At 41.6% G+C, this 22,421-nt stretch overlaps 1 protein-coding gene across 5 annotated transcripts in view; it reads left to right on the forward strand.

Moving 5' to 3' along the window:
- Positions 1–22,421, forward strand: part of NIPBL (NIPBL cohesin loading factor) — a 217,106-nt gene that overhangs the window by 86,435 nt on the left and 108,250 nt on the right. For all 5 annotated transcript variants that reach the window (XM_090037948.1, XM_090037947.1, XM_090037952.1 and 2 more), the window contains 3 exons: positions 3,409–3,551; positions 6,475–6,640; positions 7,577–7,707. In XM_090037948.1, coding sequence (XP_089894074.1) covers positions 3,488–3,551; positions 6,475–6,640; positions 7,577–7,707 — 361 coding nt within the window. In that variant the 5' untranslated portion in view covers positions 3,409–3,487. The remainder of the gene's footprint in view (positions 1–3,408; positions 3,552–6,474; positions 6,641–7,576; positions 7,708–22,421) is intronic.

Consider the following 22,421-nt stretch of genomic DNA (forward strand, 5'->3'; position numbering starts at 1 on the left):
GTGTGCTGGGGCCAGGGCTACATGGGGCTCTTCCTGGCCTGCCCCCGCCCCATGCAGATCTAAGGGCACACGCCTCCCCACGCCCTCCCAGACAAGTGGTGGTAGCAGCAGTGGGAGATGCTGGATGAGCAGACAAGCGCTGGACCAGTGGCTCCTGGGTGAGCGGACGAGTGTAGGACCAGCGGCTTCTGCATGGAGCAGCAACAGCGGAGGGAATTGTCCTCCCCCCACCCCATGCTCCCCAGACAAGCTGCGGCTCTGTCCTACACCTGCCATGTCCTGGCTGGGCAGTGCTTGCTCCAGCCCCACTCCTTCCTCACTGTGGTGGCTTTGATCTGCCCTGACATGCTTCTTCCCTCCTCCCTCCCCTGCCGCCATACCAGACTTACCAGCTGCAAGCACTTGTCTAAGCTACCAGGCTGGTATCAGAAATTGGATCGGTATCAGCCGATATGCCTGCTTAAAAATCAGCTATTGGTATCTCCCCCAGAAATCTCTATTGGTGCACCCCTACTTTTTTAAAGTACAGTCAGCTCTCCTGGACTCGTCTCCCACTCAGACTAGCTTCCCATGAGTTCCCAGAGGGAGTCAGAATCTGCTTTCCTGAAGTCCAGGGTCCTTACTCTTCTGTTCTCCTTCCTTCCTTTCCTCAGGACCCTGAACTCAATCAGTTCGTGGTCACTGCTGCCAAAGTTGCCATCTACTATACTACATTCCCCACCAATACTTCCCTGTTTGTGACCAGCAGGTCAAGAAGAGTTGGATCATTGCAGCTGTAATGGTCCACCAAAGGACAAAGGTTTTTTGTGATGCTTCTTACTGGATCAGCTGTGTAGTTAGGAGAGCTGTTAGACAAGCTTTCAGGCATCAGGTGCCCTTCCTCAGATCTGGAGAAGAAGCAGAGGAAGGCTGAACTTAAATGTCAAAAAAGACTTCATACAAATGCAAGCTGTGCTTGGAGAGATGGAGGAGGGCAGTGAGCTAGGAGCGAAGAGATGTGAACAGGAGCTGTTAGGAAACATGAAGAAATGGAGTACAGTCTAGTTAGTGATGGAGCAGGACCATTCAATATTGGGGGTGGGACGTAGTTCTAACCTGTGAAATGCAGGAGATGATGGATAGTATAATATGGTTGTAATGATTCACAAAGCAATTCTGTCTGCATTAAGACCAGATTTTTAGAGTGCAAACAGGCATAACACTTGAATTTTTCCAAGAATGTTATTGATTTGGAGCCAGTTCACAGTTGTCCCTGGACAGAATTATCTGCATGTATACTAATAAGGGTTCTAATGAGAACCCTCAGCTTTTAGGGATTGCAGTGCTGCTGAAATGCCATGAGGGAGTGATAAAGTATCCAGACCACTATGTTTCCAGTGGAGTGGAGGAGTTGCCAGGTGTAGGGGGACTCTGTACCCCCCTCCTTGTGGTTCCCAGAGGGACCAAGATCTCTGTGGCTTTTTAGCCCCTGCCTTGAAGGATGCACTGTCAATTTTACCTATGTTCTCAGGTGTTGGGTTCATTTGGGGTGAGAGGAAGGCAAGCCACATTGGCTCTTCAGACACTGGCAACATCACCACTCCTCCCCTTTACCCTAAATGAGCCTTCCACCCTGGAGGGTCTGTAGTGAGAAGGTGACATTGACAGTGTGGCTTTCAAGGCAGGAGTTGGAAAGCCATGGAGATCTTGAGAGAGGGAGGGGGAGCATGCACCGCCCCCCCATCCCACCCTGAACCACAAGGAAGGCGCCACACCAGAAGCAGATCTGGTGGTGGCAGTTGCACTCCCATTTTTGTATCATGCTGCTGGAGCAGCAGTCCCCAAAGCAGGTAAGAATCTTTCCCCCCTCTTCCCCTCCAACCTCAGCATCTCTTCCCTCCACTGCTCTGCTGCCCTCAGCTGATTTTTGGGTGGGAGGGTGGTGTTCCAGAGCCACTCCTGCCCCATTCCAGCCACAGACAACAGTGCTGTGGTGGGTGGGATCCCCCTCCCCACACTTGCTCTTTGGCTGGCATTGAAGATCTGGGGGGACCAGGCAGAGGAGAGGAACCTGCCTGCTGCTGTTGCTGTTGTCAGCTGTGGTAGGGTGAAACTGCTGATGTGTTTGTGCTTCTTACCAGAAACGCACTTTTCATGGAATTTGATCGAAACTTCCAACATTTGTATCAAACTTAGTAATTATTGTTGTCCTGTTCAACTTTTTTTTGCCTGCTAAAGTAGCTGAGACAGGCTGGTATAATTACACTTCCTTTACTTTTTTCCCTCAGGTTCCTTTGTGCATGTAAATGTATGTTTCTTCCTCTCTTAGATCAAGCAGTATATATGTTGCTTCTTTCCTTTGTTTTTTTTTTTTTGTTTTATTTAAGTCGGTCTTCAGAGGAGGTCATAACCTGCTTTTATTTATAGCAACAGCAGCAACAGACTGAAATGGATGTAATCCTTGTAAAATTTGTAGTTTCCTCATCTGAAGTAAAAACTATTCAGTAAAATTATTTATTAAGTAGGATTCATTTAACATTCATATAATCACCACGGTCTAGTAGTGTGGTATTTTATTGCTACTGGGTCTTTACAGCCGGATAAATTTGAGTGGCCAGGTACTTTTCAATAACTGCAGTGTTTTCCAGGAAATGTATGAACTGGTTCGTTGGTGACTTCACAAACTTTTGTTGGGGAAAAGAAAAATTTCATCCCCCCAAATAACACTGCGCCAAGGATGTTTTTACCTAGTGTTTAAAAGAATACCATCAAATTTATTTATTTTTAAATGTGTTAATGAGCTGTATCTGTCTTTTGTTCCCCTGCTAATTTAATGATTACAAATTACACTTTCCTATTTTCCTTTCTTTAACCCATTAATGTATGAAAGACTCCTTTACTCTCCAAACATATACATGATAATGACTGAAAATGAGGAGGCAGAAAATGCAAACACATTTTTTCCACCAATCATTGTTACAATAACCTTTCATCATTTGTTATATGATCAGTTGTAACATTTCTGTGCATTACATGTCTAATTTGCTGGTATTCCTTAACTAGCAACAGCTGACAATTTGCTGGATAGTGAATTAACTGAGCAATAGTTTCCTTTGCTTCACTGCATTTCATCTTTCCTTGTTTCTTGGAAGTGAAATGCATCATGAGAAACTTGCTTTTTTAATCAGTCTGTTTTGTTATTTGAATAATGTTCAGATGTTAATTGTTCTGCCCAGTATTGATGGGATTAACTTTTTGTTTCTTACCTTTCACCAATGTTTACTTACTATTTTGTGTTCACAAAAGAAAAAATGAATAAAAGTATGCTAAGAATACAGTTGAGAGGTGCTATATAGACTACATTAATGCTTTTGCTTTTTCAAACAGACCTAAAGCAAATTGAGCTTTCTTTTTTTTTTCTTTTTGTAGTGCTTGGGAGATGGAAAGTAATGATAGCTGGCACCTGAACTAAGTATCTGCGTAGGCACTACCATCCCAGAGCTTCAGGATGAATGGGGATATGCCTCATGTTCCCATCACTACTCTTGCAGGGATTGCTAGTCTCACAGACCGTAAGTACTTTCCCTGCTCTAATCCCCCATCTTTATTCCACGCTCATTTTTCCCACATTTTGTTTGTTTAGAATTTTTAGAGAAATATACATGGTGAAAGTTCATTATTTATAAAGCTATGCACTTTTAAAGAGGTTTTCTTTTTCAAATGAATGCATTAAAATGTAAGGCCTGAACTTGTATCATAAGGTGCTTGCAGCCATGGAAAAAAAACCCAAAATGCTCTTTATTTTGAATTCAGCGCACTCCCACACTGAGCCCAGTGAGTACCCAGAAAGAGTCAATGTATTAATTCTACCAGGCTCTGCAGCATCTGTATAGTTCAGATGCTTCAGTGGAAATTTTTTGGCATTTTTATCTAATAGCTCATTGAATCAGCTTTAGATAAAAATGCCAGAAAGCCCCATTGAAGTGCCCTACGTATACAGAAGCTGCAGAGCCAGGTTGAACTAATGCGCTACTGCTTCCAGAACAGCACAGGGTCTTTTTTCATGTCTGGAAGGGGCCACAATATATTAAGACTGTTTAAAAAAATAAACAAACAAAAACCCCCGAAAAACTATATTTTCACAGAAATAAGTAATAGGAGCTGGAAGGAATGTTGAGAGGTCAGCTAGTCAATACCCTTGTCACAAGTAGGCTTAGGCATTCCTGATAGATGTTGGTCTCGCTTGTTGTAAACTGGGAATTTCATCTCTATTCCAATTCCTAATTATCATCCAGTTAAATTGTTTTTCATGATGTCTAACCTAAATCACTTTTCCTGTGATTTATAGACTGCTTGCAGATTTAGAAGTGGGGGAGGGGAGGGGGAAAGGCGTTTTACCTTTAGCTTGGTGCGCTTCTGCACTGAGCGTAGAGCATGCCCAGAAGAGGCATAGCGTTCATTTGACCCGGCTTGCCCAATGTCTGTATAGATTGGGAGCTTCTGCGGAGCTTTTTGCCACTTTAATCTAATAGCTGATTGAATGAACTTGAGATAAAAGCACCAAAAAGCCCCACTTAAGTGCCTGATCTATACTGACGTTTCAGAGCCCGGTCAAACTAACATGCTTCCTCTTCCGGTAAAGTGCTGGGGTTGTTTTGTTTTGTTTTTTTTCATGTCTGCAGGCAGCCAAGTCCATTATTTCTTGTTCTAGTCTTAGTGGTAGTGAAGAACAATATTTTATTTTCCTCTGTAGAAATCTCTTTGTACATTTAAAGTCCATGATTCTCTTCCTCAGTCTTCTGTTGATTAAGACTTTGGATGACTTGTGGGGTTTTTTTTCCATTGTATTTAGTTTTCTTCATATTTTCCACTAGCTCAATTAAAGTTGAGTAATTGATAGGAAGTTGGAGGAAAAAAGAGGAAAGCTTGGTATTTTAATTCTGAAAGATGCATAGTGAATTACTCAATTCATGAACTACAGTTAGTACTACTTGAATAAATAAGGCTGTTTTAAAAGTAAAACCTCTTCTGATTAACCTTTTCTCTTATGTATCCAGCACACTTAAGGTAGTCTTAGTTAACTTATAAAATTATCTTCAAATATTGTAAATATATAATCACCCTCTGGTAAATAGGAAATACGTCAGTAACTAATATAATAACTATGTAAAAGTGAATAACCTGTGTAAAGGAATAAGATTGGAGAGGCTAAAGCGAATGGAAAAAGTGATGCATCTTCTTCAAGGTAACCTTGCACCAAGACACCTCTCAAAAGTTCAGAGAAGCCCTGAACTCCTCAGAATATCAGTCCAACAAACTCTCTCCATGCAGTCTGGTCCAGTTTGTAAATAGAGTGATTGCTACCTGTAACAGTCTACTTCGATTCTGGTTCGTTTCTCTTGTTTCAGATGCTTCTCTTCAGGGGGAAGAATGTATTCCTTGTTTGGTACATAGAGTTGTAGCTGTAGGACTGTGTGTCCATGTAAGAGAGTAGTATACTCTTAAAATCTAAATTTAATTATTAAACTACATAATAGCTTAAACATGTGTTGATATCGTATACCTTCCTGATCAGCTAAAAGAAGTACAGTATAACTTCATAAATCTGGATATCAAAAATCTGGAATTCTTGAAAATCCAGCACATTGGGGAGCAGCAGTCGCCAATCCTGGAGCAGCAGAGGGGGAAGCTTGCATGTGGCAGCTGCTGCCACCGTCTACCACCCCGTTCTGCCACTCAGTGCGTAGCTGCTGCTCTGGCTTGAAAAGTTCAGAATTTTCAAATTTCCGGCAGGTGTTCAGTCCCAAGCATGCTGGACTTATGAGGTTATACTGTAATACCTTTAATGAAAAGGCATACTTGCAAGTCAGTATGTTCTTAGTGGGTGCATCAGTGAGATCCAAATCTTTGTTCAAGCAAGTAAAAATGGTAAATGCAAAACAAGATATTTTTCTTCTTTTAATTGTGGTTTTCTACCTGATTTTAAATTTAATTTTAAAACTAATGTTTTAAATTGATAAAAAAAAAAAAAAAAAAAAATGCAAACCCCCAAATCAATCATGGAGATAAGTTATAGAAGATATATTTGTCGTCTTAAGTATGGGATTTATAGATTTTTGCAGAATTACATGCAGCCATGATTGCATGTTCCATCTTTACTATTTGGACTTCTTCAGCACTAAAAGAACACTCCTAATAATAGTAACTTTTTGGTAAGTAGAAAATGTTTTCTTCCTATTACTTTAGGGGGGAAAAGTTATTAAATGAGAAATACTAAAATACTTGTGGTTTAACATGTAGCGTTAATTTAAATTCAGTTCTTGTTTAAATTATGATTTTAGTTTTTGTGTAATGAGACCCAGAAAACTTCAGTAAATTTCAAATTCACTCTTTTTACACTCTTTTTGAAAGGATGTAGAAATAAATAGCTCTTATTACTCTCTAGGTTTGTATTCAGTACAGTAGCTTGAATTGCCTTTATTTTTTTTAATGTAGTTTTGAACCAGCTGCCTCTTCCATCGCCTTTACCTGCTACAACAACAAAAAGTCTGCTTTTTAATGGACGAATAGCAGAAGAGGTGAACTGCCTTTTGGCCTGTAGGGATGAAAATCTGGTTTCACAACTTGTACACAGCCTCAACCAGGTGTCAACAGACCATATGTATGTACCTTACTTCTATGTAACAAAATCTTAAAATAAGTTACTTACTCCTTTACTGATTCAAGTCAGCATAGAGGGTTATAAGAAGGGGTTTTGTATGCTAAGTATTGAAACCATATTCTTCTAGGCTGGCTTCTACCAGAGAACCATTTTGTTTAACACTGAATTGTTTCAGACCCAAATATAAGATCATTCCAGACAGTTGTGTGTGAATAACTGTATATTTTCCCCCAGATATGCTTTTTCTTGCGTTTTTATTAGTTGTTGGTATAAGCTTTGTATATTTAATTGTGTGGCATGTCTGGTATGCCTGTAGTCTGGTTAGCCTATTTCCATTATTACCTGGGCATTATTAAGGGACTTGTTACACAGGTGCTTTTCTGTATCAGTGCTGTAAACATGTATATGTTCTCCTCTGCCTATTTGCTCATATACTCAGAGTTTTCAAACAGCTACCCAATAGGCCCTTTTCTTCCCCCCCCCCCCCCCAATCCTTTGTGTTGGCTTGCTTTGGGGCTTCATTTTGGTCAAAAAACCTATATTAAAAATGCAAAAGAAAAGCATGTTATCACATAAAAAAAATCTCTGAATTTTGATGGGAAGATGAGAATGAATCCTGTCGTACCACGAGTATAATGAATTACTTTTGTAAACAGGAAGCATGCTCAAATTTCCAGCTCATATCTTTGTGTGAAACAAATTAAAATAGTAATAGTAGAAGTAATTTGAAGACCAGTACAAATGTTTTTCCCTCATTTTCCAGACAAAGAGGAATAAAAATCACAAATGTAGAGCCAGAGCAATAGTATTATATAGACTTGCTAAATGGATAGAGTATATAGCTGCTTCATTGTATTGACAAGTGGGTGCTATGTCTTTAACCAAGTCTTTTACCATTTAAATTTTTTTTTGTTTGCTTATCTTTTCAACCTCCAGAGAACTGAAAGATAACCTTGGCAGCGATGATCCAGAGGGAGATATACCAGTCTTGCTGCAGGCTGTCCTGGCAAGGAATCCTAATGTTTTCAGGGAGAAAAGCATGCAAAACAGATACGGGGTACAAAGTGGTGAGGATATTTTTCTGCTAATTGCATGTTTTCATACATATTTTCAAAACATCAAATTTAAAGTACTAATTTTTTTTTAAAATGTTACAACTACTGACCTTCATGTTTTACTGTGCTAGGTAGTGTATTGTAGGTCTCTTGACCCTTTGGAAATAAACAGGAATCCTGGAAGACTACTGAGCATTTTGTAGAAATAAAACTAAACTCCCCCAAATTTGTTTGAGGGGAGGAGGAGTGCCTTTTTTTTCTTCTTTAATTGTTTTATTTTAATCTATCCATGGTCTTATTCTTAGAGTTGGTCCTAACCCAGAGTTGGTCCTGCAGACTATAAACTGCAATTTTATCAGTAAATGTAACATAAACTGCAGCTGCAACCAGACCAAATTGTATTATTGAAGTTTTGGCTTTCCAGTGACACAAAAAGTCAGGGATTACAGGGTTAACTGAGAATCTACCAAAAAGGTACTCTGCCTGTAAATTAACTTCTCAGCATCATCTTTACTGTAGAGCCCTATAGATATATTTGTTTTCAATCTGGGTGTTATTTTGAGAAGCAGCAAGACTGTTGATTGACAAGGGAGATGGAAAAGAAGAACCAGTGTGGGAATTGTATATCAGAGAGACATTGACCACTGGTTCCATATTTGTTAATAGACTATCTTGTTTTTCCCTTCCCTGATAGATACCTTCCACATAGCTACAAAGTTACTAGGAGAGCCTTCTGGACTGTGGTGTTTTCCCAGCCCTACATGAAACAGCTTGAATAGAAAATAATGAGAGTTGTTGAATGGTTTAATCTTTATTTATATGTAATATGCAAAAATACCATTTTAAAAAGGCATTAATGCTAGGCCGAGAGATTTGTTAGCTCCAGTAACCAGGGATAGAAGAGATGAGTAACCAATAAATGAATAGGTAGTGAACCACAGAAAGTGTTGTTTCTCCAGTCACATAGGGCAGGGATTGTTAACCGGGGTATGTGTACCCTTGGGGGTACTTGGACCGGTTCTAGGGTGTATGGGTTGGCAGGTGGGGATGGAATGCCATCACCTCCCAGGAGCAGGGACAGGGCAGGACGAGGGCAGCGGCAATCCTTTGCAGGGTGGGGAAGCTTGCACACAGTGGTCAGCGCCACCACACATCAGCCTGATGAGCTTCCCCCTGCAGAGGGATGATGCTGCTCCCACCCCAGCCCAATGAGCTTCCCCACCCTGCCACAGCTCAGCTTCTGGGAGGCAGCAGTCTGCGCCATCCCTGTGTGCTGTCCCTGCCTCTCTGCTCTGTATGTGGCCACATGCCGCCCCCCCCCCCCTCGGCATTTGGCCATGCTCTAATTCCCCCCGCCAACTCGGCATCCAGCCGCAAGGTGGTACTTTGACTAAAAAAGATTGAAAACCCCTGACATAGGGAGATGAGCTGTGAGCACTCAAAATGTGTAAATCTTGCTGAGAACAGAATACAGCATTTTCCTCTAAAGCATAAACATTTCTTTAAATTCTGAAAGTGTATTTATTTTACCTAGGGCAATAGTATTCAACTTACATTTCACAGCATTTGAACTGGAAGCTGTGTGTGTTGTCACCTTATTCAGTTATTGGTTAGCAAAATGAGGTATACTGCCAGAATAGCTTGGGTTTTTCTTCTGAATGAGACTGGAATTATTTTCATAATGCCAGTGTGGGGGTTGTAGTCCTGATGCTTATGGAGAGTGAAAAACGTCCTGCTGCAATGAGTTGAGAAACTGATTTTGAATTTAAGTTCATTTGTCTCTGCATACAAAGCTTGCAAAGGAGGAAGCAGAATTAATGAAAATTTTTTTTCAGATTTTTTCCCTTGCGTGTCTAACCTTTTCTTGTACATATGTTATGAGACTGATTAGATAAAATTAGGAGTGAATCGATTAAGATTTTTTGAGCTGATACCGGTGGGTGATTATTAACCAGCCATGTCAGCCGATACTGATCCGATTGCCAATATGCAGCCCAGTAGCTTGGAGACCAGTATCTAGCTGGTAAGTCTGTTGGGAAAGGGTAGGGGGGTAGATCGAGGCCTCCACAGTGAGGGGGAGGGAGTGGAGCTGGAGCAGGGGCAGGCACTGCCCAGCCGAGGCAGGGTGGAGCATGGGATGGAGCCACATCTTGTCCAGGAGGGGCTCAGGGCAGCTTCTGCTGCTGTGCACACCCCTGGGAGAGGCATGGGGGTGCACATGCCCCCAAGATTTGTGAATGGGGTCGCCCACTGCAGCGTCTTCCTGGCGGGGAGGGGCTGGGCCGGGTCTGTGCTTGGGTCTGGTGGGAGCAGTGATGTTGTGAGGGGGGATATGGGGTGAGCTATGGAGAACTTTGGGGTAGCTGAAGCCCCCATGTAGCTCACCCTCCCAGTACCACCTGCCCTGCCCCACCTACCCTGAGCACAGCACGGGCCCAGCCCCCCCTGCTAGGAATAGCAGCCTGCCCTCACCCTGTACACAGGTCTGGGGGACATGTGCCCCCCATGCCTCCCCAGGGGTATGTGCAACAGCGGGAGCCACCCCTCCCCTCTGTCCCCCCACGCCACCCCAGCTGGGCCATCTGCCCCACCCCAGCTGGGCTGCCTGCCCCATTCCCTTTCACTGCGGGGGTCTTGATGCTCCCCACAGACTTAATGGCTGGACACTGCTCTCCAAGCTTCTGGGCAGCACTCTTGGCCATGTGCGTGCTGTGGCTGTTCACATTCATGTGGCATTTACCGGTGACATTATTGGCCAAATCAGCCAAAAAAGGCCAATTGCCTCACTTTTAAGAGGGTAAACCTGACATAAAACAGAAAACAAAATCCTCTTGGATAAAGATGGAGTTGGGAAAAGGTAACTTGTATATATGAGAGAAGACTATTTAAATGTTCCCAGTTTTATAACTAATCCAGGGAATTCAGTAAAGCAGAATGACAAGTACAGTGGGAGGGTGAGAAATTTACAAATTTGACTGTTCTGTTGCTGTTTTTATGTGAAATAAAGTTTAATATGTGACTTCTGTCTATAGCAGATAAATTCAAAAGAGCTACTGCTAGTAAATAGTATTTGCCAGGTAACTGTGCTAAATAGTCTCTAAACATAACTGAAAGAAAGACGTAACAACATTTGATGTCACTCATGCAAGATGTAATCATGCTAACAATTAGTTCATATCAATATACTTTGCAGATATGTGACACTGGGTATAAAACCTAGTATATGTTAATAATGTAATGTTTAAATCTTGTGTGAACAATAACTAACAGGCAAAATTGCAGTATTGTTAATAACTTGTTATAGGTCTTTTGAAAAGAAAAGAATGACCATCAAAGGAAGGAATTTGTTTAAAGAGGTCTTAAACATTGTCTTTGATTAATATTTGCATAGTCCTTTAAAGAGACACATTTTAAGTATTTTATCTCCATTGTATCACAAGGTTAATAAGAATGAACACCATATGCTGTTAGATATGGCTTTTAGCTGTCAAGAATTGTAGAATTATGAATAGTATTTTGGTTGTCTTATAACAGAGCATATGGAAGCAATATGACTTTTTGTGGACTCCTAACAAGGAATAAAAGCCAAAGTTAATGTGTTCTTGCCTGTTTGTTTGCTAGTGGGATAACATTATTTATTGAGCAAAGCTTTTTTCAAATGTTCATTCCAACATGTGTAAAAGCTTTTCAAATATCTTATCTAGTAATCCTAAAGAAGATGATCTTGTATTTTCTTTATATAAACTAATCAAGTTTAAAATGTTTAGTTTAATCCATGAAACTATTATCCAGCTAATTTACAATGCACACCTTTGTTGCAATTGTTGCAAGTTAATGAAAGAGGAAAGTCTTTTATCATGTGATAGTTGGGTTGCTATTGCCACTTTAAACAGATTACAAAATGTTAGGTTTTTGGAAGTTTATTTTTAATTAGCAAGTCCCATCTAACTCTCTGAAGCCAAGGGAGTTTACTACTGAGGATGGGTCAGGACCAACTGGGTTTTCTCCTTTTGAATGTAGAAAGGTTTCTCAAGCTACAGGGTTGGGAGGTAGGAGGCATATGGATGTCTCTGGTTCCTTGGGAGGTGGGGGAGGTATTTTTGTCATCTTAGAAAGACTGTTAGTTTGAAGTTGTGGCTCTCTCCTCCTTGCCTTTCAGATTTCTCTCTTCTGCTGCCTTCTTTCTTCCCTGCAGACACACCTAGCACTACCTAAAGGTGGAGTTGAAGGTCCAGCTGCTTCTTGGTGCCATTTGTCCACTTCCTATTGAGCCAAGAGTGCAATGAAGGCTGGCCAGATAACACACCACCAGTATTTGACATACCCTCTCATAACTGGCTCTTTTAATGAGAGCTGGGTGTCTACTGCTGCTTTATGCTTTTTAAAATCTCCTCCAGAAATTCTAGTAACCAGAGGTTTTGTTGTGTTTTTTTTAACTGTAATTAGTAAGGCCTGTGGGTGGAAGAATAGGCAGTTGGAGAGTTGTATTGAAAATAAGACATATTTTGGTACAGTTTGTGAGGACAGCAAGGTACCTCAAAAAACTGTATCTTTACTGGGAAACTAGGATAAGTGTGCATATCTTGTGTATTAAATTCTAATGGATGCTGTGATCAGAACCAGCAGAATTCTTCAGCTTTTTCCACAAACAGTCAGTATCTTTTTAAGAATGAGAGTCCAACACTGAAATTAGAATAGGAGGATGTCTTGTAACTTGATTGTAGTAAGAAATGCAAATCTGAAATTTAGCATGTAGACATGCTTGGTCTCTTCAAATAAAGGAGTCTGCATTTCCTGACACTCGGTGTTAAATAGTAGGAATATTCAGTTGACGTTTTTGTAATCGGTTTGCTAGAATTGTAGGGATTGCTAACTTTTTTTTTTATAACACCCTGTTAATAATTAGGTTCCTGATTGCAACTGTCTCTACATTGTACAGTATTCAGATGTAGATTATAATCTGCCACATCAGTATCATTCTTTATCCAACCCCAAATGAATTTGTTTGAGTAATGCTGTTATTTTTGGATTATATACTAGATGACTATTTTTTTAAATTTAAATGTATTGTGCGACCAGACTGAAGCACATTATTACATAGTCTGTAGCCAAACTGCTGTGCCACGTGAAAATTATCAGATCATCATAAAACTTCTAGATGGATGTATGTGGCTACCCTTGGCTGCTTACAGTTGTGGGGGGGGAAACACTTTACTTTCAGCTTGGTGCACCCCTGCACTGAGCACAGCACATGCCCAAAAGAGGCATTGCATTTGTTTGACCTGGTTCACACAACATCTGTATAGATCAGGTGCTTCAGAAGGACTTTTGGAACTTTTATAGCTGATTGAGTCAGCTTTAGAAAAAACCTCCAAAAAACCTTGCTGAAGCGCCCAATTTATACACATGCTGGGTAGCTGGGGTGAACTAATGCAATGTCTTTTCTGATAAAGAGCTGTTCTTGGGGGCGATGAGGGGGGAGGGGGTTGTCACGTCTGTCAGTGCCCCTTGAGCCTGGTTCTGTAGCACAGACCAGCTGGATTCCTAAGGACTTGTTAGGTTTTCATCATTTTAAAGAATTAGTTGCATATTCGTAATCAGTGATTTTTTTTTTTCTTTCTTGCTTTCTGTTACTACATTCTGACTGGTTCTTTTGAGCTGATCTAGCTGGAGAGATGAACTAAAAAACTATTGCATAATGAAGTAATGTGGTGCTAGTTATAAAGAAGTAGCAAAGGACTCAGAGTAAGGATTTTGGCATTTTGCCATTACTTTCCACAGAAGCTTCCACCATTTCTTTTATTTGGCTGAGATCCGTGGTGGTGTTTCTTCACTTTAATGAAAGTTCACTCAAATATCTTTTTCTGTTGCAATGCCTTATGCAGTGCTTGCGTGGAATAAATATATTGTGCCTGAGAGTAAATATCAGCTAATTATAAATGCATTTTACTCAGAATTAAGATATACAAAAACCTATGTAACTGGGAGGAAAAGCTGCTGTGAATGTCCATTTTCAATAAACGTTACATTAAACTGAAAAAAATGTTGATCAGCTGTCTTAGCTTCAGTCTTATATGAATAAATTAACATGTTACTGCGATGTAGTTTAACCTACACAACATGGTCTGTCTTCTATCCAGGTTATTACACAATATGTTAATTTTGACATTTTTCAGAACATTAATCATTTCCTTTATACTAATGCAGTATCTGTCCCAGGATGAGAGGTTAAAATAGGACTGACAGCACACATAAGTAAATTGAGTTTGTGATACTTAATTTGAACTACCATCACCATGATATTTTATAGCCATACGTTACTGTTATGAACTCTTAACCTCTGTTCCGTTGTAATACAGTCTTGTGTCTTGAAGTGTGCCTGTGTGTGTGCATGTGCACGTGTGTGCACGTGCGTGTGCTTTAAGTTGTGCATGAACACTAAATAAGAAACCCAAAGAATCCTAATGCTATATCTAATATTTGAATAGATCAGTATCACCCTAAATATTTTTTATTTGATTTTAATTTTAAGGGCAGATCACAGCTGCACAAAGTAGCAGAATGTATGGGCCAGTTACACATATCTTTACAGCTGCTTGCACCACCAGAATTGCACATAATAACTGAAGCTAGTTCTTAATTTGCAGTTAAAGTACTACTTCAGAAATCTAGAAATGATCCTGCGCTATGTGAAGGGATGGACAAACTGCAGCTGTGATATCCAATATTCATTGCAAAATTTGTTAGCATAGTTATTTCAGCCAGATTGAAAAGATTGCACCCTTAGCCAAAATCATTATACTGACAAGACTTCTGGTTTGGATGCATCTCTGGTAACAGAAGAGGACTTCTGCTGACTTAGCTTCTGTTCTTCAGGGCGGTTGTGTAAGAAACTGGCTACCCATCTGGTGCCACGTGCTGCGTCTCCACTAGGGGCTTTGCTGACATAGCTCTTTCAGCACAGTAATAGTACTGGAGACAAGCCCTGAGTCTCAATGTCTCTGGGCTTAAAAGGGTTCTGAGGCACTCCATCCTCTACTTCCCCAGTGGTACTCTTTAATGTTGGAGCAGAGGCTTCAAAGTGATGGGGAGCCTAATCACTGATGCCTATGCTATTATGAAACCGTGGAACCTATAAAGAAGAGTAAGGACCACAGACCCCGCAGTGAGAATTCTTGACCCATAATCAAAATGCTTATGCTATTTAATCATGATAACTAGTAGAATTACTGCAGACAAGAAGTATGTTATTATGTATATTGCCATACCACTTAATAGTCTTAGGCAAGACAGAACCCTTTTGTACTAGATGCTATGGATGCAGGGAACACAAACTGTTCCTGCCATGAAAAAGGATATTGATTGATTACCATTACATCTAGTAATGGAATGGGTAACACTTTTAAGACTTACCTGAGTTTTTGGCTGTCCATAACCTGTATAACCAAAACCATCAAATATAGCCGCTGCATCAGATTTCCATTTTAGAAAGTTTCTTGAATCTCTGGGTTCTGTTGTTAAAGTAATTGGCATCAAAAGCTGTCTCAGTCTTTACTTTTTAAGTCTTGCAATAATTAATTTACCTGCAAATTCTCAGAAGAAAAAAACATTACTCAAAGTTCTGTACTTTTTTAGGGAAGATAAAATACATATTTTTCATATATATTAAAAACTGAATTTCTGTTTTAAGTGGAACTCAACTTTAATGGTGTCTGCAGTTTTTATGTGGAGCTATGTTGTCAGTTTTTCATATACTTACATATTTCATATACTTAACTTAGTTTCAGTGCAAATTCTGAACCTACATATGAAGTGGTTATTCATGCATTGGATTCAGGAAAGGCCCTTCATGCGTTGGTCATCATCTTGATGTGAACATGCATAGCATGGTCACTCATGGGGTTTTTGTAATGAAAATTAATCAGACATATTATGGCTAGGGACAAGGAACTACAGCCCTATGTTTTGTTACGCCCAAGTGGAGATACAGAATTTGTATCTTCTGCTATTACCTGTATAGGACAAACATGTAAAGTCCAATTACACATGCTTTGTACAAGTCAAGGATTTTTCACTTGATATCTATCTTGCATTGTTTGATATAGTGAAAAGTCTTCTCCTTTGAAATGGTATAAAAGTGTTAAATTTCTTCAGGGTAGTCAGACTTTTACTCTTATGTACTATTGGCTAATTCATCTATGTTAATCCTTTTGGAATGCAGCACTTTACAATTACCAGGTTAGTAAGAAGTGCTACATTCCAGAAAGATTACTCCCTCTTTCCTCTGCTTAGGAGGAGTGGTGGGGTGTAGAGAGGGGTAAGGGACCTGGTGATGGTGGTGAGAGCTTTATTTGGACAAGAGAAGTTTTTATATTATATTGTAGTGACCACCAGTGATGGTACTGGGATAGAAGAATGTTACAATTTTTATTATTAAACTGGCTTAGTTAAAGAAGCAGATGCATACAGCCATACCATTTGGGCCACTGGAATATAGCTACTATTTTTTATAATGTAGATGAGAAGAGAGGACTGCTGCAGAACTCTCCCTAAGAGGAAATGAATTGGTTTGCAAGTGCGTCAGCTGCTTGTTGTGTTTGTGACTTTTACACAAAGTGCATCTTGTAAAATTCATCAATGTCATTCTTGATGCTAGCAAGACTCTCAAGTCTCTCCTCTATGCTGTCTTCACTCCTCTTTCATGAAGAAACTTATGGTTGTGTACTTATTTACCACATTATTTGAGAGTCAACAACTGTCTAGTAGATCATAGAATCATAGAAGTAGGGTTGGAAGGGACCTTGTAGATCTTCAAGTCCGACCCCCCCGCCTGGGCGGGAGAAAAGACTGGACTCAAGTGAGTCCAGCCAGGTAGTCATCAAGCCTCTTCTTAAAGATCCCCAGGGTAGGAGCCAGCACTACTTCCCTAGGAAGTTGGTTCCAGCTCCTAGCCGCCCTAACTGTGAAGTAGTTCTTGCAGATGTCTAATCTAAATCTACTCTCTAATAACTTGTGTCCATTGTTCCTTGTCATGCCAGGAGGTGCTAGGGGAAACAGTGTCTCCCCTAAACACTTCTGGTCCCCCCCTAGTGAGTTTATAGATGGTCACCAGGTCCCCCCTCAGCCTTCTCTTGTGAAGGCTGAACAGGTTTAGGTCCCACAATCTTTCATTGTAGGGTCTGCCCTATAGTCCTCAGATCATGCGGGTGGCCCTCCTCTGGACCCTTTCAATGTTGTCCACATCCCTCCTGAAATGGGGCGCAGAACTGGATGCAATACTCCAGCTGTGGCCTGACCAGCGTTGCATAGAGGGGGAGGATCACCTCCCTGGCTCTACTTGAGATGCACCTGTGGGTGCACGACAAGGTCCGGTTAGCCCTGCCAACCATGACCTCGCATTGTTGGCCCATGTTCATCTTGGAGTCAGTAATGACTCCAAGATCCCTTTCTGCCTCCGTGCTCTCTAGAAGGGAGTTTCCCATTCTATAAGTGTGCTGCTGGTTTCTACTGCCTAAGTGCTGCAGCATCTTGCACTTGTCAGTATTGAAACGCATCCTGTTTATGTCAGGCCACTCCTGTAACCTATCCAGGTCTTGTTGCAGTATTTCCCTCCCTGCTAGCATGCTCAACTCTCCCCAGATTTTGGTATCATCAGCGAATTTAAACAGGGTGCAGTTCACCCCGTCGTCCAAATCGCTGATGAAGAAATTGAACGGTGCAGGCCCCAGGACTGAGCCCTGGGGGACTCCGCTGCCCACTTCCCCCAGGTCAAATATGACCCGTCCACCACCCTCTGAGTCCGACCCTTCAGTCAGTCTGCAATCCATCTGACTGTGTAGGCATCAATGCCACAGTCGCCTAGTTTTTTAATGAGGATGGGGTGGGAGATGGTGTCAAAGGCCTTGCTGAACTCTAGAAAGACTACGTCCATGACAACACCTGCATCCATTGCCTTTGTGACCTGATCATAAAAGGCAATCAGGTTGGTCTGACATGACCTGCCCCTAATGAAACCATGCTGGTTGCCCTTGAGCATCATCCCTGAAGCCGGCCCATCAGAGATGTGCTCCTTGAGGATCTTCTCAAAGAGTTTCCCAAGGATAGAGATAAGACTGATGGGCCTATAGTTGCCCGGGTCCTGTCTCTTCCCTTTTTTGAAGATGGAGACCACATTAGCTATCTTCCAGTCACCTGGCACCCGGCCCAAGCACCACGAGCACTCATAAATCCGTGCCAAGGGCCCTGCAATAACCCCAGCTAGCTCCCTCAACACCCTGGGGTGGAGAGCATCTGGACCCGCTGACTTGAACACCTCCAGCCCCCCCAGAAGTTCTCTAACCCGGTCCTCCCCAGCCTGAGGTCTGGAGACATTCCCCTCGGGTCCATCTGGCATCACAGGAGGGAAGTCCTGGTCCCTGCACAAGAAAACGGACACGAAGAATTGGTTAAAGAGTTCCGCTTTCTCCTCTGGCACAACCACCAGATTGCCCAGCGTACTTTGCAGGGGTCCCACATTACCTGGTGCCTTCTTCATCCTCCCTAAGTATTTTAAAAAGGACTTCTTGTTATCCTTGATCTTGGACGCTATTCCTAGCTCTGTCTGCCTTAGCTTTCCTGACAGCCCCCCTACAGGCCTGAGCAGAGGAGGTATACTCCTCTTTGGAGATAGTACCCCCCTTCCACCGCGTGTACGCTGCCTTTTTGGCAAGCAGGCATTCCTGGACGTCCTTGGTGAGCCAGGGGGGCTTTCGGGCACTCTTGCCCCCCTTGCATCTTGTTGGGATGGACTCCCCTTGGGCCCTGAGTATCGTTTCCTTAAGGAACGACCACTCGTCCTGGACACTGAGTTCCCCTGCCCTCACGGACCCCAGTGCCTCCCCCACTAGTCTCCTCAGCTTGTTGAAGTTGGCCCTTCTAAAGTCTAGGGCTACTGTCTTGCTGCAGGCCCTTGACACCCTGCGCTGGATGGTGAATTCCAGCAAACGATGATCACTTGTAAGGATCTGAGTTACAAAATGATGGTGTTGGAATACCTGTCATATGCCTTGTCCACAGGTGAAGTAACTTTCCAAAACACAAACTAGTTTGAATACCATTTCAGTTTGAATCAGTATTTTTGTGAACATCTGTTCATCTGTCTGTCTGTTTACGTATAGCTCTACAAACGTGTCTTATGACTGCTTTCGTTCACTTGAAAGTCCAAAGCACACCTTTACAGTTACACTGTCCTTATTCCCATCACAGTGATTATACCGTGTTCCTGTGTGCCTGTGCTCCTGTGTTTCCACCACTTTCACTGTTAGCTGTCACGGTTGCACAAAGGGCCACTTCTGCATTCCCTTCCCATCCCACCCCACTTACCTCCTCTCCCCTTCCAGCTCCCCCTCTCAATTCCTCAGTCATTTCACTCATTACTATAATCATCACTGTTGTGGTCATCTTCATCGTTGTTGTTGTTGCTCTCACTGGCTCTCCCACCTTTGAACAGTCTGTGCCAGTCTTTTCTTTTCCATATGATCTCTGCCATCTCTTTCTCAACAATTTCTACTGACTTCCTGTAGTATCCAGGCATCTCAGTCCAATTTTGACACAGTCCTCGACTGAGAAGTGTGTGTGCCTGTACATGAGCAGGTTCCTAATCCTCCACGAGGCGTTTCGAAGCAGGAGATGAAATGGTACTCAATAAAAACTTCAGAGCTATAGTTGTCACCCCTTTGCCAATCGGTAGCAGATTTCAGGACCCTGCCTGTTGGTTTCCTATGGGAGGAAATTAGAGTCTGGCTATCTTGCTGCTCTCTAGATTCTTTTTCAGAACTTGGTATAATTCCTTTGGATCTTTTATTGGATAGATAGGATTTCTGCAAGCTTCTCTACTACATGCTACATCTCAGTGCAGCAGGAATACCAGCTCATAATTTCCCTTCTTTAAAACTCTAATGCAATTCTATGGTATTTAAATATTGCGTATGTGGATAGTATGAATATTTTTGTGTGTCTTAAGAGAATCTGCTTCCCTTCCAACTTTGCCCACAAGGTAAAAGTTCTGTTCTCTAAACTCTAGCTGGTGTTTCATAGATTTAATTCAGAATGTGTAAGTAGGCTAGAACAGAAGTTACAAAAGTATTTCATGTTATTGTTCAAATGTAGAGGCTCATTGAAAGACCACAATGCAAGAAACATGAACAGACCAAGAATAAAACTTATAAGCAGGAAATTGGCCCCATGTTTCCCACGTAATTACTTTTAATGTGTAATAAGTGCAAAATATTCCATTTTCACTGTTGAATAAAGTATTCTGTACCACCTGTAGGATAAAAGTGATCATATGGGCACTAAGGATTGAATAGCTAAGACCTTGTAAAATTCACATCAGTTTACTTCACCCTAAATTTCCTGTGTAGACAAGACCTTGGACTTGTTTGCTTCAAGGTTGAACAGACTCAAGGGTCCTTACCTATACAGTGACCTGAAAGGCATAAAGAAAAGATGCTCTTCCTTGACCCCCAGAGCTGGTTTGTGTTCCCTCTCACTCTTCTTGATAACAGAATAAGCAAGAGTGATAGTAATTGTCCCTCTCTTCCCTTTGGGCTGTAGTTCTCAGTTTTAAGCCAGATGCAAACCAAACCTTAATTTGCAATGTCTTTTGGTTTAGAAATTGAAAAGAGTATTTGCAAGCTCAAGAAAATGTAAGCATGGTCTCTGAGAAGGTTATTTTTTTCCCTTTTTCTTCTTGGAAGAAATCAACACATGAAGTGCATGGAAATATGCAGACAAAATTAAGATATTCATATGAATCAAGTAAATGTAAGCTCTAAAATTTAGGCATGAGTTGGAGTTACTGCAAGATGACTTGTTAATGGGTCACAATCTCAACTAATTTTCAGCCCATTTAAATATGATGAGCCAGAAGAGAATTCTGCTCATTGTTATGTACCAGTATTTTCCCTCTTATTAAGGAGGGCATCATTTAGAAATCTGTTACTCTAACTGGTTGCCTGCTTGGAGCCTGAATTTTGTCCTCCAAGAATCAGTAGCGGCATTCAAGTCTTTGAGATTTGTTCTCTCTGCTTTTTGTAAAAGTCTGCATTTCTCCATTAATTGCTATCACCTCTGAGACAAGTTTTAGAAATGATTATGTTTGTCCATGGATACACAATAGTACAGGAGAAGATGATTATCAGAACTGATTCAGCAAACATGGTAAACATTAACACGTTTTCTTGGAATGCAAGGGGTAGGCCTTTTTTGCTCTCCACTTACATTTCTGCCAGCTATTAAAAGGGCATTCTACTTGTGTCTGAAGGTGGCATTTTTAAGTTTTTTACTGCCTAATAGGGCTGTGTGCGAAGCTTCGGTCCCCTGATACAATACATCAGAGATTCTCCCCAATTAAGTGGCAGAATCTCCAGATCCCAATTGATTTGGAGGGACCCTTTAATCTCTACAAAATCAAATCGGAACCCTCCGAATTGATTCAGAGAGATGTGGGAAACATCTGGAGATTCAGACATAGACACAGCTTTTAAATGTTTTTTCTACATACCTCTAGGTAGTAGGTGGCTCATGAGTGCTGCAGTGTTGGGGCACATGGAGTGTCCCACAGAAGCACAGGGGCCCCCCAGTGCGCTCGGTAACAGACCCGCAAGTGGACCACAAGCTGTTTTGGTCCACTTCCAGGTCTGCCAGAAAGCATTCTGGGGGACCCCCCTGCACCTCCCTGGCTCAGTGACTGGTGCCTCCTGGGTCTTGGGGGGCACCCAGGGTCTCCCTGCTGCTGATCACCAAGCAGAGGGGACATGGAGAGGCTGTGCATCCCCAGGTGGACCTGGAAGTGGACCGGAACTAGTACTGGTCCACTTCTGGGTTCACCGCCAAGCACATTGGGTGGGGGGGGAGGGGGCGGGATGCTCCTGTGGGATGCTCCATTTGCCCCTCCATTGCAGCATAAATGAGCTATGCCTGGTACTTTGAGGTATGTAGAAAAAACATTTAAAGCTATATCTATGTCTGAATCGCTGATTCTTCAAATTGTCATTGAATCTTCAGATTCAAATTTGGGCCGAGTCGGAATCCGAATCGAATAGGGCCTATTTTGCACCCCCCTACTGCCCAATGATCTGGTTTAAACAAAAAGCCCAAACAACAGGATGGGTTAAATCATGCATCTCAACTAAGATGATTGGCCAACTTGCATTCTCAACTGAGATTTGATAAGCAAAAAAGGTTGAAAATTACATAAAAAAATTTGCAGAGCATTAGCTTTGCTTTCAAGTAAAAAGTAGCCATCTAATTTATGGTGGATATAACTTTTTGAGAACATATTTTACAGCAAATTTTATCTAATGATCGGGCACATGAGACTTGCATACATGTGTATATATAAAGCTCTTCCTCCATCCCAGGAATTGGAACCATCTGAACAGCAATTTCCATGACCTGATGAACATACAGTAGTCTAAAGAGCTGTGGCAATTCACCTGGCAATTACTAAAACACCTTTAGCTTTGCTGGTTGTCCCACATATTAAATTGACTAATTCTTCAAAGTTTTTAGCACAAAGTGATTGAAAACTATCACTGACTTGAGATTTAGTTGGCTCCCAAAGCTGTAAAGCATGCCCAGGGTAGTATTTCCAAGCAGAGGTGTAAAGGCTCATTTGGAGTTTAAGGTCTGATCTCTTCATAGTAGATTGTCATGGAAAGGCAAGGAAATGTACAAGTAGAAAT

Source organism: Crocodylus siamensis, chromosome 3, assembly GCF_052110815.1.
Source record: "Crocodylus siamensis isolate JL-2025a chromosome 3, ASM5211081v1, whole genome shotgun sequence".
Taxonomy (NCBI): Eukaryota; Metazoa; Chordata; order Crocodylia; family Crocodylidae; genus Crocodylus; species Crocodylus siamensis.